The sequence below is a fragment of the Sardina pilchardus genome, chromosome 24 (assembly GCF_963854185.1).
Source record: "Sardina pilchardus chromosome 24, fSarPil1.1, whole genome shotgun sequence".
In the NCBI taxonomy this organism is placed as follows: domain Eukaryota; kingdom Metazoa; phylum Chordata; class Actinopteri; order Clupeiformes; family Clupeidae; genus Sardina; species Sardina pilchardus.
Window position 1 is genome coordinate 13,336,275 of NC_085017.1, and position 19,459 is coordinate 13,355,733.

A 19,459-nucleotide genomic window follows, 5' to 3' on the forward strand; every position below is an offset into this window, starting at 1 on the left:
TCTTACATTTCCTGTCCTCCCAGACTTGAGGACCGTATAGGTTACCGCCATGAAGCTGAAGCTGCCTAACCCGGGTCTGGACGACCGGATCCCATCACACGCTGACCTGGAGAAGCTGGAAGTGGAGGAGGCGGACAGCAGACCCAAGTGGGACAACAAGACCCAGTACATGCTCACCTGCGTGGGGTTCTGTGTCGGGCTGGGAAACGTCTGGCGCTTCCCCTACTTGTGCCAGAGCCATGGAGGAGGTAATGCTATATTATTTAGATAACTGATACCATGAATATGGATTTATCTACTCTGCAAATAGACTGCATGTGTAAATCAGTGTAGTCGTGGAGGACATACAGTAAGACTGGAAATGTGAAGCTGCTGAGAGTTAAGAATGCATAAGATGTCAATCGTGTAGTGGCAAATCCAAATGTTGGAAAATCTTCCATTGATTGAATTAGTTTATATTGCAAATAGTGCTGAAAGATACCTTACTGTAGGTTTATCTACCATTAAGCCATGCCCCTTCCCCTTAAAACAGTTACACACACAGCACTCCACTCATTACTTTCATGAAAGTGTAAAGCCGACCTGCACTAATGCGAACCATAAAAATGAAAATGCACCATCAGGACAGAAGCAGCTACTTTGGGAGATAAAAGTTAAAACAATGGCGGCTGTAAAGGACGCAGCAACTGCTGCTGTATCATTTGCTCTGCGCATTAGTGGGTATGCAGAAAGCAATTAAACCATCAACATCGGGGCGCAAGCCTAGTAAACGTTATACAAGCGCCTGCCTTGCGTTCTGAATCCTCATATCTCTTCATGGTAGATGGGAGATGAGCAGCAGGGAGGAGTGCTCAGAGATTCTGTCCTTATCTGAGTCCTTTTATGACAAGAAAAGTTGTATAGTTGCATGTAATTGTAGCCGGGTCAATGACGTGACATGCAGATTTTAGTGTCTGCGGAGTCCATTACTTTGGTTTAAAATAATTTTAAATGATTCATAACAAATATCATGATTATCAGCATATTTTCTGTATGCAACAAGATTCATAACAAGTATATGTTATGATAAACAGAAAATATGAAAATATGTTCATATACTTGTTATTTTCTGTTTATCATATATATAGGCCTGTGTGTGTGTGTGTGTGTCAAACTGTCAGAGCAAATGAACACTATGTGAAAAGCATCAAATATAGAATTTAAAAGATAAGACAATTAATAAATATGGGGGCATCATTTTATGTTGAAGACCTTTCAAATAAACAAAGTTTACAAGTTTAGAGAGAGAGAGAGATCATATATACACATCACAGTCCCTCACTGTCCGTTGTTCATCAGTGCCTGGAGGTAAAAACTGTAGCTGAGCCTGCAGGTCTGGGCATTGCCACCTTTTGCCAGGCAGCAGCAGCTGAAACACTGTGGCGAGTAACAAGTGATATTGTAACAAGTCTGAAACATGGGACAGCAGACTTCCAATACTATTTGACTTATTTGGACAGCGTTATCTGGAGTTTCCCCTCATGAAGTCTGAGGTGCAGCACACCCATGATTTGCTGAGGCATGAAACCATTACGAGTGCAACCCAAATTATACTATCTGTATCATATTATCTGATTTCTAGTCACGTTTTGTCTGAAATCAGATGAGACAAAATAGGCTTATGATTAAACAGAGGTGACGTAAAAAATCTGAGGCAAAGGTCTTACCAGGACACTGATAAAGGAAAGTAGATGTCCGCACACTGAGACTCCAAAACCGACCAGATTTATTTATAACCACATACAACGTTTCGACCCACCAGGGTCTTCTTCAGGCAACTAGAAGACCCTGGTGGGTCGAAACGTTGTACTGTATGTGGTTTTAAATAAACCTTGTCGGTTTTGGAGTCTCAGTGTGCGGACATCTACTTCCCTTTATCACTGTTACATTTATTGTGTCCTGCACCTAGCCCCAGTGAGGTGGTGTGATGTGTGCATGCACTACTTAACCCTTACTAGGACACTCCAAAGATTACAGACAGGGCCAAATAAATATATTTTTTTATTTTTTTTACCAAGGGGGCACAGCACCTGATAATAATGCTTGTAGCAACAAATGAAAGAAAGAAAGAAGGGCATGTTTGCTTATCATACAATTAGAACTTAGAAGAAAAAGAGTAAAATTGGTGAACGTAGAAAGCATGCTGGAAAAACAACGTCATAAAACGTCACAGCTATTATCAGCGTTCATGTACCTGCACGTGTTAAGTGTTTACTAATTATCAACTAAGACCCATCACTCTCCAATCGTCGCACGTGGGGCCACACCCATCAGCATCTGAGTCGGAGCGCTGTGGGAACAATCAGATTACTCCTGCCACCTAGTGGACGTTGGGAATATTACTAGGATCACATAAGGGCTCTCAACTATGTGCAGTCAGTGAGCAATACTTTGAGATCCGATATCTTGATCAGCAAACAATACACTCTTAATATACCAACAGTATAGCATGTATATTCAAATACCGATTAAGAGAGTTTATCATATCAAAATATAGTTAAACATAAAACAGTAACATAAAACATAATCTTTTGAATTCAGCCTGGTGCCAGAACAATATCTTATCCTTCAGCTGTTTCTTCTGCTCTCACGCTGATATTTCCGACCCCATTACTTATCTCAGGTGTCTGTTTTTAACATATCCAGTTGTTTATCAGTTTCTCAGCCGTAAACACTGAAGAGGTGGACTTTCGGTCTGAAGTACCTTGCCATTGTCCAGCAAAGAGAGGCCTGATAAGGCGTTCACCGGGAGGAGGGCAACACTCAGCTACCTTGCTGATAAAGAGCTATTTTTGAGTGATATATAGCAATGCTTATCACGTCCTGATGCACGAGATCACTGCCCTCTTACACCTTGGGATCCCTCTTCAATTACAGTTTTCCTCCATTGCCTTGACCTGTGTAAAGAAACTGGGATCCACTTGGTCTTCATGAACACCTTCTTTGCACAGCATAAGTTTATTCGCAAACGTTTATTCACTCGTGTATTAAATGTTTTGACAACGTGATGTCAGAGTTAATGCAAGCATTAAAGTGATCGGAAAAAAAACTGTAACATTTTAGCATCTACACACTTTAAAAACTTTAATTACCTTAATAACCTCCGACGATAAGTTGATACTCTCACCTGACGGGACCTCACCTCTGTGCTCTCAGGTGCGTTCATGATCCCCTTCCTCATCCTGCTGGTTCTGGAGGGGATCCCTCTGCTGCACCTGGAGTTCGCCATCGGCCAGAGGCTCAGGAGTGGCAGCGTGGGCGTGTGGAGGTCCATCCATCCTTGCCTGGCTGGCGTTGGTGCGTTCACTCACCTGGGCGAGACTCAGTTACAGTACATCAATAACACTTGGCCTTTATCTCTCATAAAGTTATTAAAGGGTTGTCAGCCTGTCACACAAAGTACTCCTGAGTCATACAAAGTAGCGATGGGAATTCTGGCTTGCTCTAGTGAGCCAGATCTTTTGACCCAGCTAAGCAGTAAAAGCAGTAAAAAGACATTTGGTCATGATCATGCGACACATACTGGACATATCAGGGTCTGTATTCACAAAAATCTTACAGCGGAGAGTAGCTTAACAGTTATTTAGGAGCTTCTCTTAGCCTTAAGATTCATTGTGGATATGGGCCCTGATGGATGACATTTTCTAGTATTAGTGACACAACATTGATACATGACTGTGATATTGATATTGATATTGTAAGCAGAGCGCTGAACATGGGTGCTGCTAGCTGATGACATTTGTTCATGTTTGGTTGTGTCTCACAGGGGTTGCCTCCATGATGGTGTCCTTCATGGTCGGCATGTACTACAACACCATCATCGCCTGGGTCATGTGGTACTTCTTCAACTCCTTTCAGGATCCCCTGCCTTGGAGTCAATGTCCACTCAATGAAAACCTGACAGGTACAGTACACTCACAAATGTGCACAGAAATAATTGGTTCTTCAGAATGACACCAAAAGAAGAACATTTTGTAGTGCTTCAAAGAACTTTCAAGACCATTAGTTAATTGAAGAACCATTTAAGAAAACGTAAACAGGTGTGAAAATAGACTTTCTGAAGAACCATTTCCAGCGTGAAGAACCTTGGTTCAACACAAAGACTAATGAGGTCAAATTATGAATCCAAGTCTTAAAGCAACACTAAAGCACTTCTCCTGTCGTAAACATGCTATTTGTTTAGCCAGCAAATAAAGATGTCCACAGACAAGGTAGAGTATGTTAAATGATTTAATGAAAGTATGATGCATTGCGATATCAAAGTAAGCCAAATTTGTAGTTTCTTATGTCTCATTCCTTCGAACTACAGAGACCAACATTCATTGTCGCCCCCTGCAGGTGTGGTGTCAGAGTGCGCTCGCAGCTCCTCAGTCGATTACTTCTGGTACAGAGAGACCCTGAACACCTCTGCAGCCATTGAGGACTCTGGAGGCCTGCAGTGGTGGATCGTCCTGAGCCTGATCTGTGCCTGGTGTGTGCTCTATGTCTGCTGCATAAGAGGCATTGAGACCACGGGAAAGGTCAGTTGCACTATCAGCAGTAGCAGCAGCAACACTCATCATGATTGTGCTATGTTGATGATCGTGTTGGCCAATTCTGTGGTTCACCATAAAAAAAAGTGATTTGAAGGTCAAAAGTCAAATCCACACAAAGCCTCATTCCACAACTGAAAACACATACAGCCTCTTAGTATATTACAATCTGTCAGAGGCATCCATCAAAATATCAACATAAAGATAGAGATTGTTATCAGTATTGAAGCTGATTCATCATCATCATCTTCTTCTTCCTCTTCCTCCTCAGGCCGTGTACGTCACCTCCACTCTACCGTACTTGGTCCTCACTATCTTCCTGATTCGAGGTTTGACCCTCAAGGGCTCCACCAGTGGGATCGTTTTCCTCTTCACTCCTAAGGTAGTCAGTCGCCTACTGTGGCTCCATGTCTTTGTTGAGGTCAAGGAATGGAAAAGGTTGCATTGCATCAGTGTAACTTGTGTAATTGTACAAGGGCTTCTGGTATACACTTTCACAGCCAGTCATTTGTGTTTGTTTTTAATATTAGATTGTATTAGATTTAGATCCTGTCACTCCTAAGGTAGTAGCCTACTGTGACTAGGCTACTGTTTGATATTTTTGTTGATTAGTTTTAGATTCTGTCACCGAGATGCAGAGCTAGTGCTCAGTAGGGTGACAGTCTGTTGGTCCAGGTACAGGGAGATCTCAAAGGGGCGTGGGGTGGACTATCTGTGGTTGGGGTGAGAACAGTCTTTGACGATGCTGTGCACCTCACGCAAGCATCGTTTGCCCTGGATAGCCTCAATGGTGGAGAGTTAGGAACCGGTGTGTATGTATATGGATTTGTAGTGATATTTTTACAAAAAGTGTACTCAGGTAAAAGTCGACATTGCAATATATCTGGCTATAACTATACTGTGTGATGGTGTAATATCTGCAGCTAGAGGAGCTGATGGACCCTCAAACCTGGTTGGATGCCGGTGCCCAGGTGTTCTATTCCTTCTCACTGGCCTTCGGCGGCCTCATCTCCTTCTCCAGCTACAACTCTGTCCAGTAAGAAGCTCTAACAATCGCTCAGTAGGACTACCGTCAAAAACATAAATGTTATGAAGAATAGAATGGGATGATTTCTAGTCTTTTAGTGGAAAGCTAAATCTAACTTTCCCTGTCAGACAATGAACTACAATTACATTGTACAAGATCATAGGTTATGAACTGATATTGACACTAATATTTCCATTTTTCTTTCGTCTATCAAGCAACAACTGTGAGCAGGATGCGGTCATTATTTCTGTGGTCAATGGCTTCACGTCTGTGTACGCTGCCATTGTTATATATTCCATCATCGGCTTCCGGGCCACAGAGACGTTTGATGCGTGTCTCAACGGGTACGAAACCAATGTTGTGTCATGGTTTACTTGACCAAACCCATGTTATGATTATGGTTATTGTATTTAGCTGATTCTTTTGTCCAAAGGGACTTAGCCTACATAATATGAACCTATACCTTCTGTACCTAACAATAGTTATGAACTAACCGTGTCTCCAGAAAGTTTTGTAATGGTGCGCTGTCTTCACACAGAAATATCTTGGCTTTGATGAATGCCTTTGATCTTCCTGAGGGAAGCATCAATGAGAGCAACTATGATGAGACCGTCAGCAGTCTCAACGGCACCTCACCTGCTGTCATTCAGGGGTTGAACCTGCCGACTTGTGATTTACAGACCTTCCTCAGTCAGGTGAAAATTCATATTCTACTCAAACTAACAGTAACACGTCATGAAGTTATTCCATCTTATAACATGTGAGCATGTTAAGGAAACAATGAGATATACATACCAATGAACACTCTCAGTGATATTTAGGTAGACCCTAAAATATTGATCAAGAACTCAAGTAGTCAAGTAACACAGTTAAGAAAAAAATCTATTTTGCTCTTCAGTAATGTCAAATGTCTTGATACTCTGGCTTCAAGACCTGGAAAACTCGTGTCCATTTATCATGCAGAGTGAAGTGTACCATTGCACTGCATGACATCATACCATGTATGATCCCACAGGGTGTGGAGGGTACTGGCCTGGCCTTCATCGTGTTCACAGAAGCCATCACCAAGATGCCCCTCTCCCCGCTGTGGTCGGTGCTGTTCTTCATTATGCTCTTCTGCTTGGGCCTGTCCACCATGTTCGGCTCCATTGAAGGGTGTGTGGTACCGCTGCAGGACCTCAACATCTTCCCAAAGCATTGGCCTAAAGAAGCCCTTACTGGTATGTGGCACAAACGAGACATGAGTGTGCTACACAGGGTGCGTTTCATGTAGCGTTTATACGTCCTCCCTCGCTCCTCGATGCCTCGATCCTCACTGATCTACATAAAGAATGATGGGGGGAAAACAATGGGATAGTCTATCCAGTGTTAGTTATAGATCAGTGGGAACGCCCCTCGAGGAACGAGCATCGAGGATCGAGGAGGCATAATGAGAGGCACCCACACTGTAGCATTACATAGCATGAGTATGCTACATAGCATGATGCTACATAGCAACATAAGGCTTTTCTCAACACCTCTCCTCGGTCCTCCGGCTTGTTCCCGAGGAGAGCCATTGAGAAGAGCCTATAGAGTGTTACAGCGGCTGTGAAAGTGCAGAAGAGGCCATTGATGGAGAAATTATTTAAGGGAACACACCAACATTTCGAGAAATGATCTTATTTGCCCACCTCAATGAGCTATGCTAAGCTATGCTAACCGTGAGTTACTGCACGTACAGAGACGAGAGGGGTATGCTTCATCTCATCTAACTCTGGGGGGACACAGTCACTAAGCTAATTTCCCAAAATGTTGGTGTGTTCCTTTAACAACCACTTGTTTTTTTAGCAACACATTTATAAAGTTGAACACACTCAGATAGTGACTAAATCTGTTTTTTTTTTTTTTATTTTGGGTTTTATGTCAGATTAGATCCCGATCTGGACTGGAATCAATTGCTATTTTGAGATAAGACTTTGATGTTCAATCTGTCGTTATTGCACATCACCCACCACCCCTTAAACCGCTGACACATAAAGCACTGATAATAACTCTCTTCAAATTCTTTTGTGTCTCCATCTCTTAATCTCAGGTGTGGTTTGCCTGGTCTCCTGTGGCCTTGCGCTCATCTTTGCCCAGGGCTCTGGTAACTACTGGTTGGCTCTGTTCGATGGGTTTGCCGGCTCTGTCCCTCTTCTCGTCATTGCATTCTGTGAGATGATGGCTGTCAGCTACCTCTATGGGATCGACAGGTGAGTTGGGCTGAGGGACTGAAACATCACTACTCCTGCCAATAACATTTACTGTACATGACAGTTGATTCCAGTCAAAAAAGGGCAAATGGTAGGTTTTTTTGCTGAATGAATTGAACTCTCTCACTGTATTAAGTGTTATGGTTCTGTCTAATTCGAATGTTATAATAGCCTACAACAACTCCAAGCATTCAGCCACAATACACAACATTAGAATTAGAATTTAGAATTTAAAGTTTTATGTGCACCAAAAAGCATGCAGCTACACAGAACTGATGAGGACCAGGTTGGTTACATCTTCAGCAGTTGCATGTGGTCAATGCAGGTCAACAATAATAATAATATTACACAATGTTGAATCAAATATGTAAATAACTTATCTAGATAAATATGTATATATAATACAAAAATGTAATAATAAACAACCCAGACCCTGACGCCTCATTCTCCTCCCCTTGGACAGGTTTAACGAAGACATTGAGTTCATGATTGGCCACAAGCCCAACATCTTCTGGCAAGCCACGTGGAGAGTGATCAGTCCTCTGCTGGTGTTTCTCATCTTCGTCTTTTACCTGGCCACCACCGCCACCAAGGAACTCACGTACATCACCTGGAACCCTGAATATGTAAGGACAGTTATTATATTATATCGCTTATTATATCGATATTAGATATCTCAGTCTGTGGGTTTACTGTAATACATTATGTCTCAGTCTCCAACATTTGATTATCTTACTCATGTGCCAGATAGATTCTTGTACATGGATGACACCTAGTCCTAAAAGAAAGCAAAATAGGTGTTCAATGAAAGCAGGCTTAATCCCTGTATGAGAAACTGCCTGTATACTGTATGTCTACGCATATGGGACATAGTTATTGGTTATATGCCAAATCACAATATGTTTCTATGTCTATCTGTGCTAAAATTTGACAGTTATATAACCAACATTAGACTGCCTCTCACAGTGCTGTGTAAAATCTTGTCCTAGACCATAACTTTTCCTCTCCATTGGCAGGCCGACTTTCCGAATCTGGAAAAGAGCTTCTATCCTCAGTGGATGTACGTCATCATATTCATCCTCGCCGGCGTTCCGGCCTTGATGATTCCGTTCGTGGCGGTGTACAAGCTCATTCAGACACGCTGCTGCGGAACCAAAGACGACGCCCACAGCACGAGGGGGAGTGTCAGCTCAGTGTCTGCTAAAGTACAATTGTCTGAGATAAGCACCTGAAAAGCCATAAATGCCCTTTGAAGGGACACTTGGTGCTCTTGTCACGAGCTTTAATAGACTGTCAAGAGAGACCATCAATAATTAATCTCTCGCCACATGAGGAGCCGTCACGTGTGGACTTGTCACAAGAGTGACTTCAGAAGATGACTACAGATCTTTGTGAATGATGCCTAATGCATATAGGTATTGATCAATAGAGCTGTATTTCCAAAAAAAAAAAAAAAAAGATGCTCTACGTCTTCCCATTCTAAAATAAATCTGAATGTCATGTGGAAAAGACATACGCACAAAATCCACAGACAAGTTAGTAAACACTCTCTGAAAAAAAAAAGATTAAAAGTAATAAAATAGCATAATATGGCACCTATTAGTAACATGAGAAGGAGATGAAATATGAAATCATGTCTATGTGTACAGCGCTATGATAAATGTGGTTCCAGCTATATTAAGTTAGAAACGTGACAACATGACTGCGTTTATGTAGTTCCAGCTGCTCGGTCAAAAACGTGACTGCATGACTGTTTTTAAAAGTGGTCAAGGAGACCCAATTTACTGTGTTTATTTGCTCCAGTTTATATATTTAATTGTTTTGTGAAATAAAATGTGTTGTTAATATGTTAAATTACAGTGGGTTTTGAAATAAACATTTACAATATACAGTACTGTATGTATTGCGTATGTTGTTTAATAGAATAAATGTAGGCACATTATCCACCAAGGTTGATATGGTTACATTTGAAAATGTTATACAGTAGAGAACAGATTGTAGATTGAATGAGTAATGTACAGTAACTATTTTACTTCATCAAAGTAATGCAACTTTTACATTTGATTACTTGCAATGAAGCAATGACTTTTTGATAATATAATGATCAAAATTTTAATGCACTGCCAAAAGAATGGAATATGTCTAAACAGGAAAAAGGTACTAAGCAACTGAAACATATATTCTAGACATTAGTCTTTAAAGGTTTTTACAGTAAGGATATATTTGGCAGTACCCCCCCCCCCCCCCCCCCCCCCCCCCTTGTAATCAGCAATATTTTGATTAGCAATTCATTTAATTACATATTTATATACTTTGTGATATTGTTACCTAAAATGTGATTTGTTTCTCTCCAACCCTGTAATCCACATTGGAAAAAGAAAAGGTGATCTAAAAATAAACTGTAGCTTTACTGCCTTTCGTCATGCAACAAAGATGGCAGTTAAGTATTGATTTCTCACCTATTGGGACGGACACTGATAATACACTGTGGTAATTATTAGTTTTTTTGCACACTGAAAGGACAACTAACATTGAATCAAGTTGTCATAGCACTGCTGGAAAGGGCAACAAAAGCACCAATGGTGCACAGAATCCTGTTAATTATGAGCCTGTCTTAGTCTCTTAAGAATCTTAATATCTAATTGATTAATTAATTAATCAATCTTAATATATGATTTGATAAATAGAGCTTTTTTTTTTTTTTATTATTACTTCTGTATTCTTCTGTGGTGCCACTTGTTTCATCCTGTTTGTGGTGGACAGGTGCATATGCATGTCCACACACTTTGTTTAGTCATCTGCCAGCTTTATTATGCATTAACTATTATCACGACTGTAGCAGACCCTTTGTTGCTGACAAAACACAATAACTCAAGCGTTCCAGGGGGGAGAGGACAGATATCACTCGGGCCACCGGTGCTAAAGGTCAGCACACACACCGTGTCCGTCCCCTGGCTAAGTGAAGCGCTCACACACCTTCTCCGAGATCGTAACGCACGAGAGCAGAGAGGAGTGACAGGTGACAGCAAGTGTGAGAGCGTGAGGGATTAGACAGACTGTGTGGATAAGACAGAAGACAGCAGCTATCTCTTTCATATCCAGAGACTGAGGACTAAAGACCGTTACCCAAGATGAAGCTGACGCTCCCCAACCCGGGTCTGGAGAAGAGGATCCCATCCCATGCCGACCTGGACAGGATGGAGGTGGAGGAGGCAGACAGCAGGCCCAAATGGGACAACAAGACCCAGTACATGCTCACCTGCGTGGGGTTCTGTGTCGGGCTCGGAAACGTCTGGCGCTTCCCTTATCTGTGCCAGAGCCATGGAGGAGGTAAGACTATATTGATTACCAACTCCTGGAGCCATGAATATGGATTTATCTACTTAGTAAATAGATTGCATCTGTAAATTAGTGCACACAATCTTATTATTATTGTAGAGAATTGTACAGAAGTACTTGGCAATACCACTGACTAGAATAGATGGCAAACAGACAACTGGTTCCCAGACCCTGAAATGAACATCATTGCCATTCTTTGGAGATAAATAATGTATGGTCTCTAAAATGACCCTTTCACAAATCATCTTTAGAGACTGGTTGATGTTTTGCTAGAGCATTTAGCATAAATCAGACCTCATGAACACCTCAGTTATTCAGCAGAGAAAACCACAGTATTACAGTACGTCACAAAAGAACACCTCAGTTATTCAGCAGAGAAAACAACAGTATTACAGTACGTCACAATAGCACAATTGGTGCTGGAACTTGTTTCATATTATTCTTCATTCTTTGAGTTTAAAAAATAATTATCTTTTTACGGCCTTGGATGGGTAATCCTGGAATATGGAGTAAGAGTTCTAATTTTGTGATGCAGGAAATCTGTTGCACCTGATCTTTTCTTTCTTTCATTACATCCTACAAAATATGAGAGGCTCTCATTCATAACTTCTAATTCATATGAAGAACATTATTTTAGTGGCTGAGAATGACATTACAATTCAACATTTTAGCACTTACTTACCTAGTTTTCACCTCCGACGATAAGTTGATACTCTCACCTGACGGGACCTCACCTCTGTGTTCTCAGGTGCGTTCATGATCCCCTTCCTCATCCTGCTGGTTCTGGAGGGGATCCCTCTGCTGCACCTGGAGTTCGCCATCGGCCAGAGGCTCAGGAGTGGCAGCGTGGGCGTGTGGGGGTCCATCAGCCCCTACCTGAAAGGAGTCGGTACGCTGGACTATAACTCTTACGGACCTATCAGGTCCTAGTGGGAAAATTTCTCTAGATGTTGTCCATGTTGTGTTATTAGTGAAGAATGCTGTACCTTCTAGTCATATTTAGTCGCCATGAGTTGGCGCTGTGGGGGGAAATCATTCACATGCCAGTTCTGTTTGTTTACATTCCACTGTAAAAGTTAGCCATGTGGACAGAAATACTTATTTACCTTTGGAGTTCAGGTTGTACTTTGAGTCATAACAAATTCTCCCCTCATTTCAGTAATGGTAACCATGCTGGCAAACGGTATTCACACACAAAATACTACCAACAAACAGTGAGCGACTCTTTCAACCGTGTAATTTTAATTTATTTTTACAGGCATTGCATCTATGTTGGTCTCTTTCGTGGTGGGCATGTACTACAACACCATCATGGCCTGGGTCATGTGGTACTTCTTCAACTCCTTTCAGGAGCCGCTGCCGTGGAGCCAGTGTCCCCTCAATGAAAACAAGACAGGTGCAGCAAACGTGATATCTCTCTGCGGTTATAAAACAACACACTACTGCTCTCTTGCCCGCTTAACCGTGAGATTGAGATGGTTATAACACACTTGCTTTGACCTCTGAGCAGCCTTTCCCTTGTTTATCATGTTCACAGCACCGGCTAATTCACAGGGATAGGGCTGAAATGTTCGGACGCTCACATCTACTGTATGTCCTTCCGCCTCCTTTCAGGCTATATATAAGTATATTCTATTCTATTCAGGGTATATATCGGAGTGTGCTCGAAGCTCCCCTGTGGACTACTTCTGGTACAGAGAGACCCTGAACGCGACAACTGCCATTGACGAGTCTGGGGGTATTCAGTGGTGGATGATCCTGTCACTCGTGTGTGCTTGGGTTGTCCTCTACGTCGCAGCAATCAGAGGCATTGAGACAACAGGAAAGGTACAACGGAGTCACTTTCTGCTTGATTTTTTCCAACTGGAGAGAGTTTGCATGTGAACTCCAAATGCAGATAGTGGATATCAAAGTGACAATAACCATATAATGTCCTTACATCTCCTCCATAGGCTGTCTACATTACCTCCACCCTGCCATACATTGTTCTCACTATCTTCCTGATAAGAGGATTGACTCTCAAAGGATCTGTGAATGGCATAAAGTTCCTGTTTACTCCAGATGTATGTCCTTTCAATTCAATTTGATTTCAATTTTGATTTAATGTGCTTTACTGATATGACTGTGCATTTGACAATATTACCAAAGCATTTAAAATAAAAGTATTAATGGCAATATTAATAACAATAATAATAAAACAAATAATATATAGAATTATATTTTCCTTTCTTTCTTTATCTCTCTCTCTCTCTCTCCTTCAGCTGTTTATCTCGATGCTACATGTTCTCTTTTTATCTCTTATCTGATCTGGCAGTATCAACATGTTGATTCTGTTTACAGGTGAACGAGTTGATAAATCCGTCCACGTGGTTGGACGCGGGGGCTCAGGTGCTATTTTCCTTCTCGCTGGCCTTCGGCGGCCTCATTTCCTTCTCCAGCTACAATTCCGTCCAGTAAGTGTCAAAGGTCATCATCGCTAAAAATAGCATGCTGTCAAAAAGATCACTAAAATATAGCATAGTGAACAAAGGCACTCAAGGCATTGGAATTGTACGACAATTTGCAGCAACGGAAGAAGCCGTCCAAAATATTTATTCTAATCATTCACTAAACCAGCTGATTCTCACATCTCTTCAACCAGGTAGCCTGTAATTAGTGCAATCTGCCTTGGTTAAGTGCACAGGTAGAAGCAATACATGAGAGAACTTTTACTTTCTGTACTGGGGTTTTCAACCACTGAGAATTTGTGCTTAATAATGAATAATTGATGATGATGATGATGATGATGATGATGGTGTTTGTTTTGCATCTGTTTATCCCATCTCCTAGCAACAACTGTGAGCAGGATGCGGTGACAATCTCCATAATCAACGGGCTCACCTCTGTCTACTCAGCAACGGTCATCTACTCCATCATTGGCTTCAGAGCCACCGAGAAATTTGATGAGTGCTTGAGTGGGTATGTGTCCACACAAATCATAGTTACTGGTTATCCCATTTAACTGTATCCCATTTGGGGCACAGTTATAGGCATTAAGGACAGTACAGCTCATGTCTGACCTCTTGGTGGCTTTACGGGAGTGGGGGTGGATGCTGAAACTGGTACCAGCAATAGCAGTGAGGTGGTAGCGTAGTGGATAAAGAACTGGGCGAGTATGCAACAGCCAGATACAGTGTACTGTAGGTTCAAGCCTCCAGCTGCCACTGCAGTGCCCTTGAGCAAGGCAATTAACCCCAAGTTGCTTTGGGGAGACAAGTGTAATTGACATATTTTACAACATATCATATTTGTCTTCCTTCTTCATGTTTTCATCTAGGAACATTCTGACACTCATGAACACTTTTGACGTTCCTGAAGGCAATATCACCGAGAATAACTACGCTGATATGCTGAATCATTTCAACCTCACCTCCCCGAATATCATTTCAGAGCTAAACCTCAAAAGCTGCAACTTGGACGATTTTCTAAGCCAGGTAAACGAACCCATTACGACATTTGAACTAAGCTCGTCCAATTCTTTCCCTCAAAAACCCTTTTCATCGCTACATACCAAATGTTAGAAGAGAGAGTTTACTGCATACCATTTTCCCAGTTCAAAGTGTAATATACTGTAAATGTTCAGAGTTAGTGGCGTGCTCAGTCCTCTTTGTTCTTTTGATGCTGCTTGTTGGTGGGTGCTCTTTGGTCCAAGGTAAATAGTTTGTGTAGAAAAGGAGAATTTCTCCACAACCAAGGCACTCCAGATGGTTTAAAATGTCTTTATTAAACGGACATGTCCAACATGGACCTAAAAATGCCCACACGTAGCGGATGGGGCCTTCATCAGGGGTAATATACTGTAATATACTGTACATACTTACTGTACAACTCTACAAAATGTCGTTTTCACAGGGTGTGGAGGGCACGGGTCTGGCCTTCATCGTGTTCACGGAGGCCATTACGAAGATGCCGGTGGCCCCGATGTGGTCTATCCTGTTCTTCATCATGCTCTTCTGCCTCGGACTGTCCACCATGTTTGGCAACATCGAAGGGTGTGTGGTGCCGCTGCAGGATCTCAACATCCTCCCACGGACATGGCCAAAGGAGGTGTTCACAGGTAGGTGCTGTTAGGGAGCGATCACACAGCACATGTTTTTTTTTTCAGTGAGATACAGTACGCCTTTTTTATGTTGTTTCGTACTGACAGGGAGCATTGCACGCTGCTTATAAACCCAAAGCGCCTTGTGTTTTTATGAAGCCATAGTACAACTCACGTTTTATAAGTGACACAAGACCGCCGCTCAGTTCTGCACATTCTCTCCACAAATATGAATTACGCTGGTCACCTTTTCTGTATCTCCTATTTGTGCAATTTATATCCATGTATCTCCTACTCTTGCAGGCAGCTCATGTGTATATGAGTGTGTACATGTGTGAGTTAGCCTTAGTGTAAAAGAGTATGTGTTTGTGTGTGTGTGCATGTGTGTGTCTGTGTGTGCGTGTGTGTCTGTGCATGGCATGTGTATATGTGTGCGTGTGTGTGTGTGTGTGTGTTTATGTGTGTGCATGTGGATTTGTGGATTTGTGTGTGCGTGTGTGTGTGTGTGTGTGTTTATGTGTGTGCATGTGGATTTGTGGATTTGTGTGTGTGTGTGTGTGTGTGTGTGTCTCTGTGTGTGTAGATGTCAGTGTGTGTGCATGCGTGCGTGTGTATTTCTGCATGTGTGTGTGCACATACTGTATGTGTTTGTGTCTGTGTGTGTGTGTGTGTGTGTTTGAGAGAGAGAGAGTGTGCATCATCCCAAACCAGCAACCCATCACTTAATAGCACCATCTGCAGGCCAATGGGTGTACAGGCACTAAATGTACAAATAAATATTTTTTTATAGCCCCCCATGGATGAAATTCCACAAAATGTGGCATACTAGGATGTCAGGTTCATCATACATATTAAATTTGTTTCTGAAGATAGAAGATAGGGTCGATACCATAGGGTTTGTTTCTGATCTGAAGATAGGGTCGATACCATGGGGGTGCCAATCACAAATGACTGGTTAAAAAGTAAGTTGAGTTCAGGTACAGTAGTTTTTAGGGGGAAAAAAAGGCTTTTTTTGGGGTTTCGGGGGCCAGCATAAGGGTGGAGTGGCCCCCAGGGGCCGAACATTTTTTTTCTGTAGAAGTCTGCTACATGCCCACCAAGTTTCACGTGCCCCGGTGTTACGGTGTCCCGGGAATCGTTGACCAAAAATTCAGGAAGAAGATGACGGGGGAAAAAGAAAAAAAAAAAACTTTAACTTTTAAACATTGATTTTGCTAAATTTCTTCAGCAATGAGATTAATACACAGGAGTGGACTTTAGATAGGAAGGCATTTTTACTCTATTCATCTTTCTGATTAAAGCATGGCTAATATATACATTTTGTTTTTCAATTTTATTTACTGTATGCACCATCATGTGGTTTATTCATAATTCATAGGAAATCACTGTACTATCTATGCAGTACAGTAACTATCTATCTATCTATCCATCCATCTATCTATAGTATCTTTTTTGTCTGTCTGTCTGTCTCCCATTTGTGCTAATACTGTAACTCTCGTGTGTTCTGTTGCTGTTCTCCAGGCCTGACGTGTCTGGTGTCGTGCCTCATTGCCCTCATATTTGCGCAGGGCTCCGGCAGCTACTGGCTAGCTCTGTTTGATGGCTTTGCCGGCTCCATCCCCCTCCTGGTCATCGCCCTGTGCGAGTTGATTGCCGTGTCGTACATCTACGGCATAGACAGGTGAGCTCTTACATCTATGGCATAGACAGGTGAGCTCGGTCAGGCGGCGGTAAGAGGGTATTTTCTGGCCCTTATTGCCCACCGTTATCATGTTTTATTTAGACGATACAAAGCAAACACATGTGGTCATTGGTTTCAGTGTGGTGGAGGGGCAGTGGGCATGTGTGTGTGTGTGTGTGTTGGGGGGGGGGGGGGGGGGGGGGTTGTTATTTTCCAGCAGTGCAAAAGAGAGATGGTGCGTTGACAGGACATGCTGCTGCTGCAACTGCTGCTCTGACACACACACACACACACACACACACACACACACACACACACACACACACACACACACACACACACACACACACACACACACACACACACACTCATCTGCTATTGTTCTTGTCCCCTTGGATAGGTTTAATAAGGACATCGAGTTCATGATCGGTCACAAGCCCAACATCTTCTGGCAAGTGACCTGGAGGTTTCTGAGCCCCCTCATCATCCTGGTCATCCTGGTGTTCTATTTCGTCACCATAGTGTCCAAACCACTCAAATACATTGTCTGGGATCCCGAGTCGGTATGACTGCTCAATGAATGTCATGTTAATTGCATAAATTGATTAGCTTCACAGGATAAACCAAACTTTGCGTACAGTAGTATCACCGAAAATGGCTTTAGGCTTGGAAATAGCGACATAGAAATTCTCCAAGAGAACTATTATACTTTAGAGAAGGCTTCTTTTATGACACTTCATGAAGTGACATAAAACATGACTTTAGTAGTTTATGAAAGTCCAATAAAACATGACACATCATGTGAAACACTGAACCATGTTCTCTTAGCCACATGTTTAATATCCTGTCTTTTGTGTCCTTTCACAGGCGGTTTTCCCAAATCTGGCAGAAGTGAGTTATCCAGACTGGATTAACGTCATCATCTTCATTCTCGCTGGCATCCCTAGCTTGGCTATTCCCTTTACAGCCGTGTTCATGTTTATGTGCAATCGCAACAAGTCGAATCACGACACAGAGTCTATCAGCACGATATCTGACAAAGTGCAAATGACAGTGAAGATGTCAAACTAATCATTGGTGTTCAGTGAGATGAAACAATGTATAAAAAAAATACCAGAATGAAGCTAGAATAATTCAACAATGCTTTATTTAAATATAATTACAGTCAAAAAACATATCCATTACTGGTTTGAATTTGTTAGCAGTGGCACAGTGCCTTGCATTAGTAGAAATTTTGTAAAACTGTTTTGTAAAAAGTGTGGACCAAACTGTGTTCAAAACCTCCTGCAATCCTGTGCCATAAAGCAGCTTGACACTCCTGCAAAAAATCGCACTTTGTCCATAAATGTATACTGAGATCTAGGGCTGCAACTAATGACTATTTTCAGTCAAAGAAGTCTTAATAGGATGATGCAATGAATATCCCATATCAACTGCAAATATTCAACTTTAATGCATATTTTCAACTCAAGAAACTGAGGTATCTTCCTTAAAATTGACTTAGACCGATTAACTAATTACCAAAAATGCAGTAGTTACAGAATAATTTCAAAGTTGACTACTTAATGAGTAATTTATTCATTGTTGCAGCCCTAGTGAGTGTTATAGAATGTTTTTGAACAAAACCTGTATGTCTGTACTGTTTTTCAAGTGTGTTTGTGAGTGTGTTTTATGTGAAAATATCAGTAGACCACAGTTTTGAAAGTTACGGTAAAAGTTTATTTATGTTAGATACATGTATATCGAATGTCTGTTTGCCTGGGTATGTTAGAATTGCTGCTTTTACAATTGTTTTATAACACAAAGATCTAAATGTCAATATTGTACCACAATAAAACATTAACAAAGTTATATGTATGTTAATACATTTTACTTCGAAATTGATTTACATAAAAAACATTTATACAGATCCTTTATGGTAACATTCTCACATACAGATCTACAGCATTCGTAGAATTACTGCTGTTGTCATTATGTTAAGTGTAGCATGCAGAGGGTAGAACCATAAGATCTCTGAGGAAAAGGCTGGGGGTGGTTCTCAAACTGAAAGGGTTACTAGACACAGTCTTTGCAAGAGGAGTTTTAAAAAAGTGCTCCTTTTGCAAATACTCTGTCTAGTAACCTTTTTCAGAGTGTGAACCACCCCCAGCCTTTTCCTCAAGTGCGGCATGTAGGACAGATCATCTCAGGAAGGAATATCTCTAGCCAGGAAAATAACATGAACTTCAAGGAAGTGTAAAAGTTTTACATTTGAACCAAAAATCAATGGAAATGGTAATCATTGACATGCTATTGTAAAGGAACTATGAAGAGCGCATTTTTCCCTCACAGCTCTGTAAATCCACAAGCTGAGGTTATCAATTAAAACTACACCACATCACATGTAGCCCACTTTTAACAGACTGATGGGGATTTAAGCCAAGAAGTGTTTTAACAGATAAGAAACAGGGTCAGATGGGGAGAAGACAATAACAACACATGTAAATGTTTTGCCATGGATTTTAAATACTCCATTAGGAACTGATTTCTGGT

The 19,459-nt window shown here is 41.6% G+C and overlaps 2 protein-coding genes across 2 annotated transcripts; both read left to right on the plus strand.

Annotated features, from left to right (window-relative positions):
- On the plus strand, positions 1 to 9,723 carry slc6a19a.2 (solute carrier family 6 member 19a, tandem duplicate 2). The gene is made up of 12 exons (XM_062529565.1): positions 1 to 248; positions 3,196 to 3,336; positions 3,806 to 3,943; positions 4,378 to 4,559; positions 4,843 to 4,953; positions 5,495 to 5,607; positions 5,814 to 5,942; positions 6,137 to 6,293; positions 6,614 to 6,818; positions 7,670 to 7,829; positions 8,293 to 8,455; positions 8,846 to 9,723. Exons 1-12 carry the CDS (start codon positions 50 to 52, stop codon positions 9,059 to 9,061), a joined length of 1,914 nt encoding a protein of 637 aa, XP_062385549.1. The 5' UTR covers positions 1 to 49; the 3' UTR covers positions 9,062 to 9,723.
- Positions 9,724 to 10,772: 1,049 nt separating this feature from the next.
- LOC134072461 (sodium-dependent neutral amino acid transporter B(0)AT1-like) lies at positions 10,773 to 18,778 on the plus strand. The gene is made up of 12 exons (XM_062529159.1): positions 10,773 to 11,159; positions 11,917 to 12,057; positions 12,427 to 12,564; positions 12,814 to 12,995; positions 13,121 to 13,231; positions 13,509 to 13,621; positions 13,998 to 14,126; positions 14,485 to 14,641; positions 15,060 to 15,264; positions 16,768 to 16,927; positions 17,328 to 17,490; positions 17,795 to 18,778. The coding sequence occupies exons 1-12, from the start codon at positions 10,961 to 10,963 to the stop codon at positions 17,996 to 17,998; spliced, it is 1,902 nt and encodes a 633-aa protein (XP_062385143.1). The 5' UTR covers positions 10,773 to 10,960; the 3' UTR covers positions 17,999 to 18,778.
- The last annotated feature ends 681 nt before the right edge of the window (positions 18,779 to 19,459 follow it).

Coding starts and splice junctions, on each gene's coding strand:
- slc6a19a.2 (XM_062529565.1), top strand. CDS start 50: ATGAAGCTGAAGCTGCCTAACCCGGGTCTGGACGACCGGATCCCATCA. Junction 3,337..3,805: donor TCCTTGCCTGGCTGGCGTTG/GTGCGTTCACTC, acceptor TGTGTCTCACAG/GGGTTGCCTCCATGATGGTG. Junction 7,830..8,292: donor TACCTCTATGGGATCGACAG/GTGAGTTGGGCT, acceptor CCCCTTGGACAG/GTTTAACGAAGACATTGAGT.
- LOC134072461 (XM_062529159.1), top strand. CDS start 10,961: ATGAAGCTGACGCTCCCCAACCCGGGTCTGGAGAAGAGGATCCCATCC. Junction 14,642..15,059: donor TGGACGATTTTCTAAGCCAG/GTAAACGAACCC, acceptor TCGTTTTCACAG/GGTGTGGAGGGCACGGGTCT. Junction 17,491..17,794: donor TTGTCTGGGATCCCGAGTCG/GTATGACTGCTC, acceptor GTCCTTTCACAG/GCGGTTTTCCCAAATCTGGC.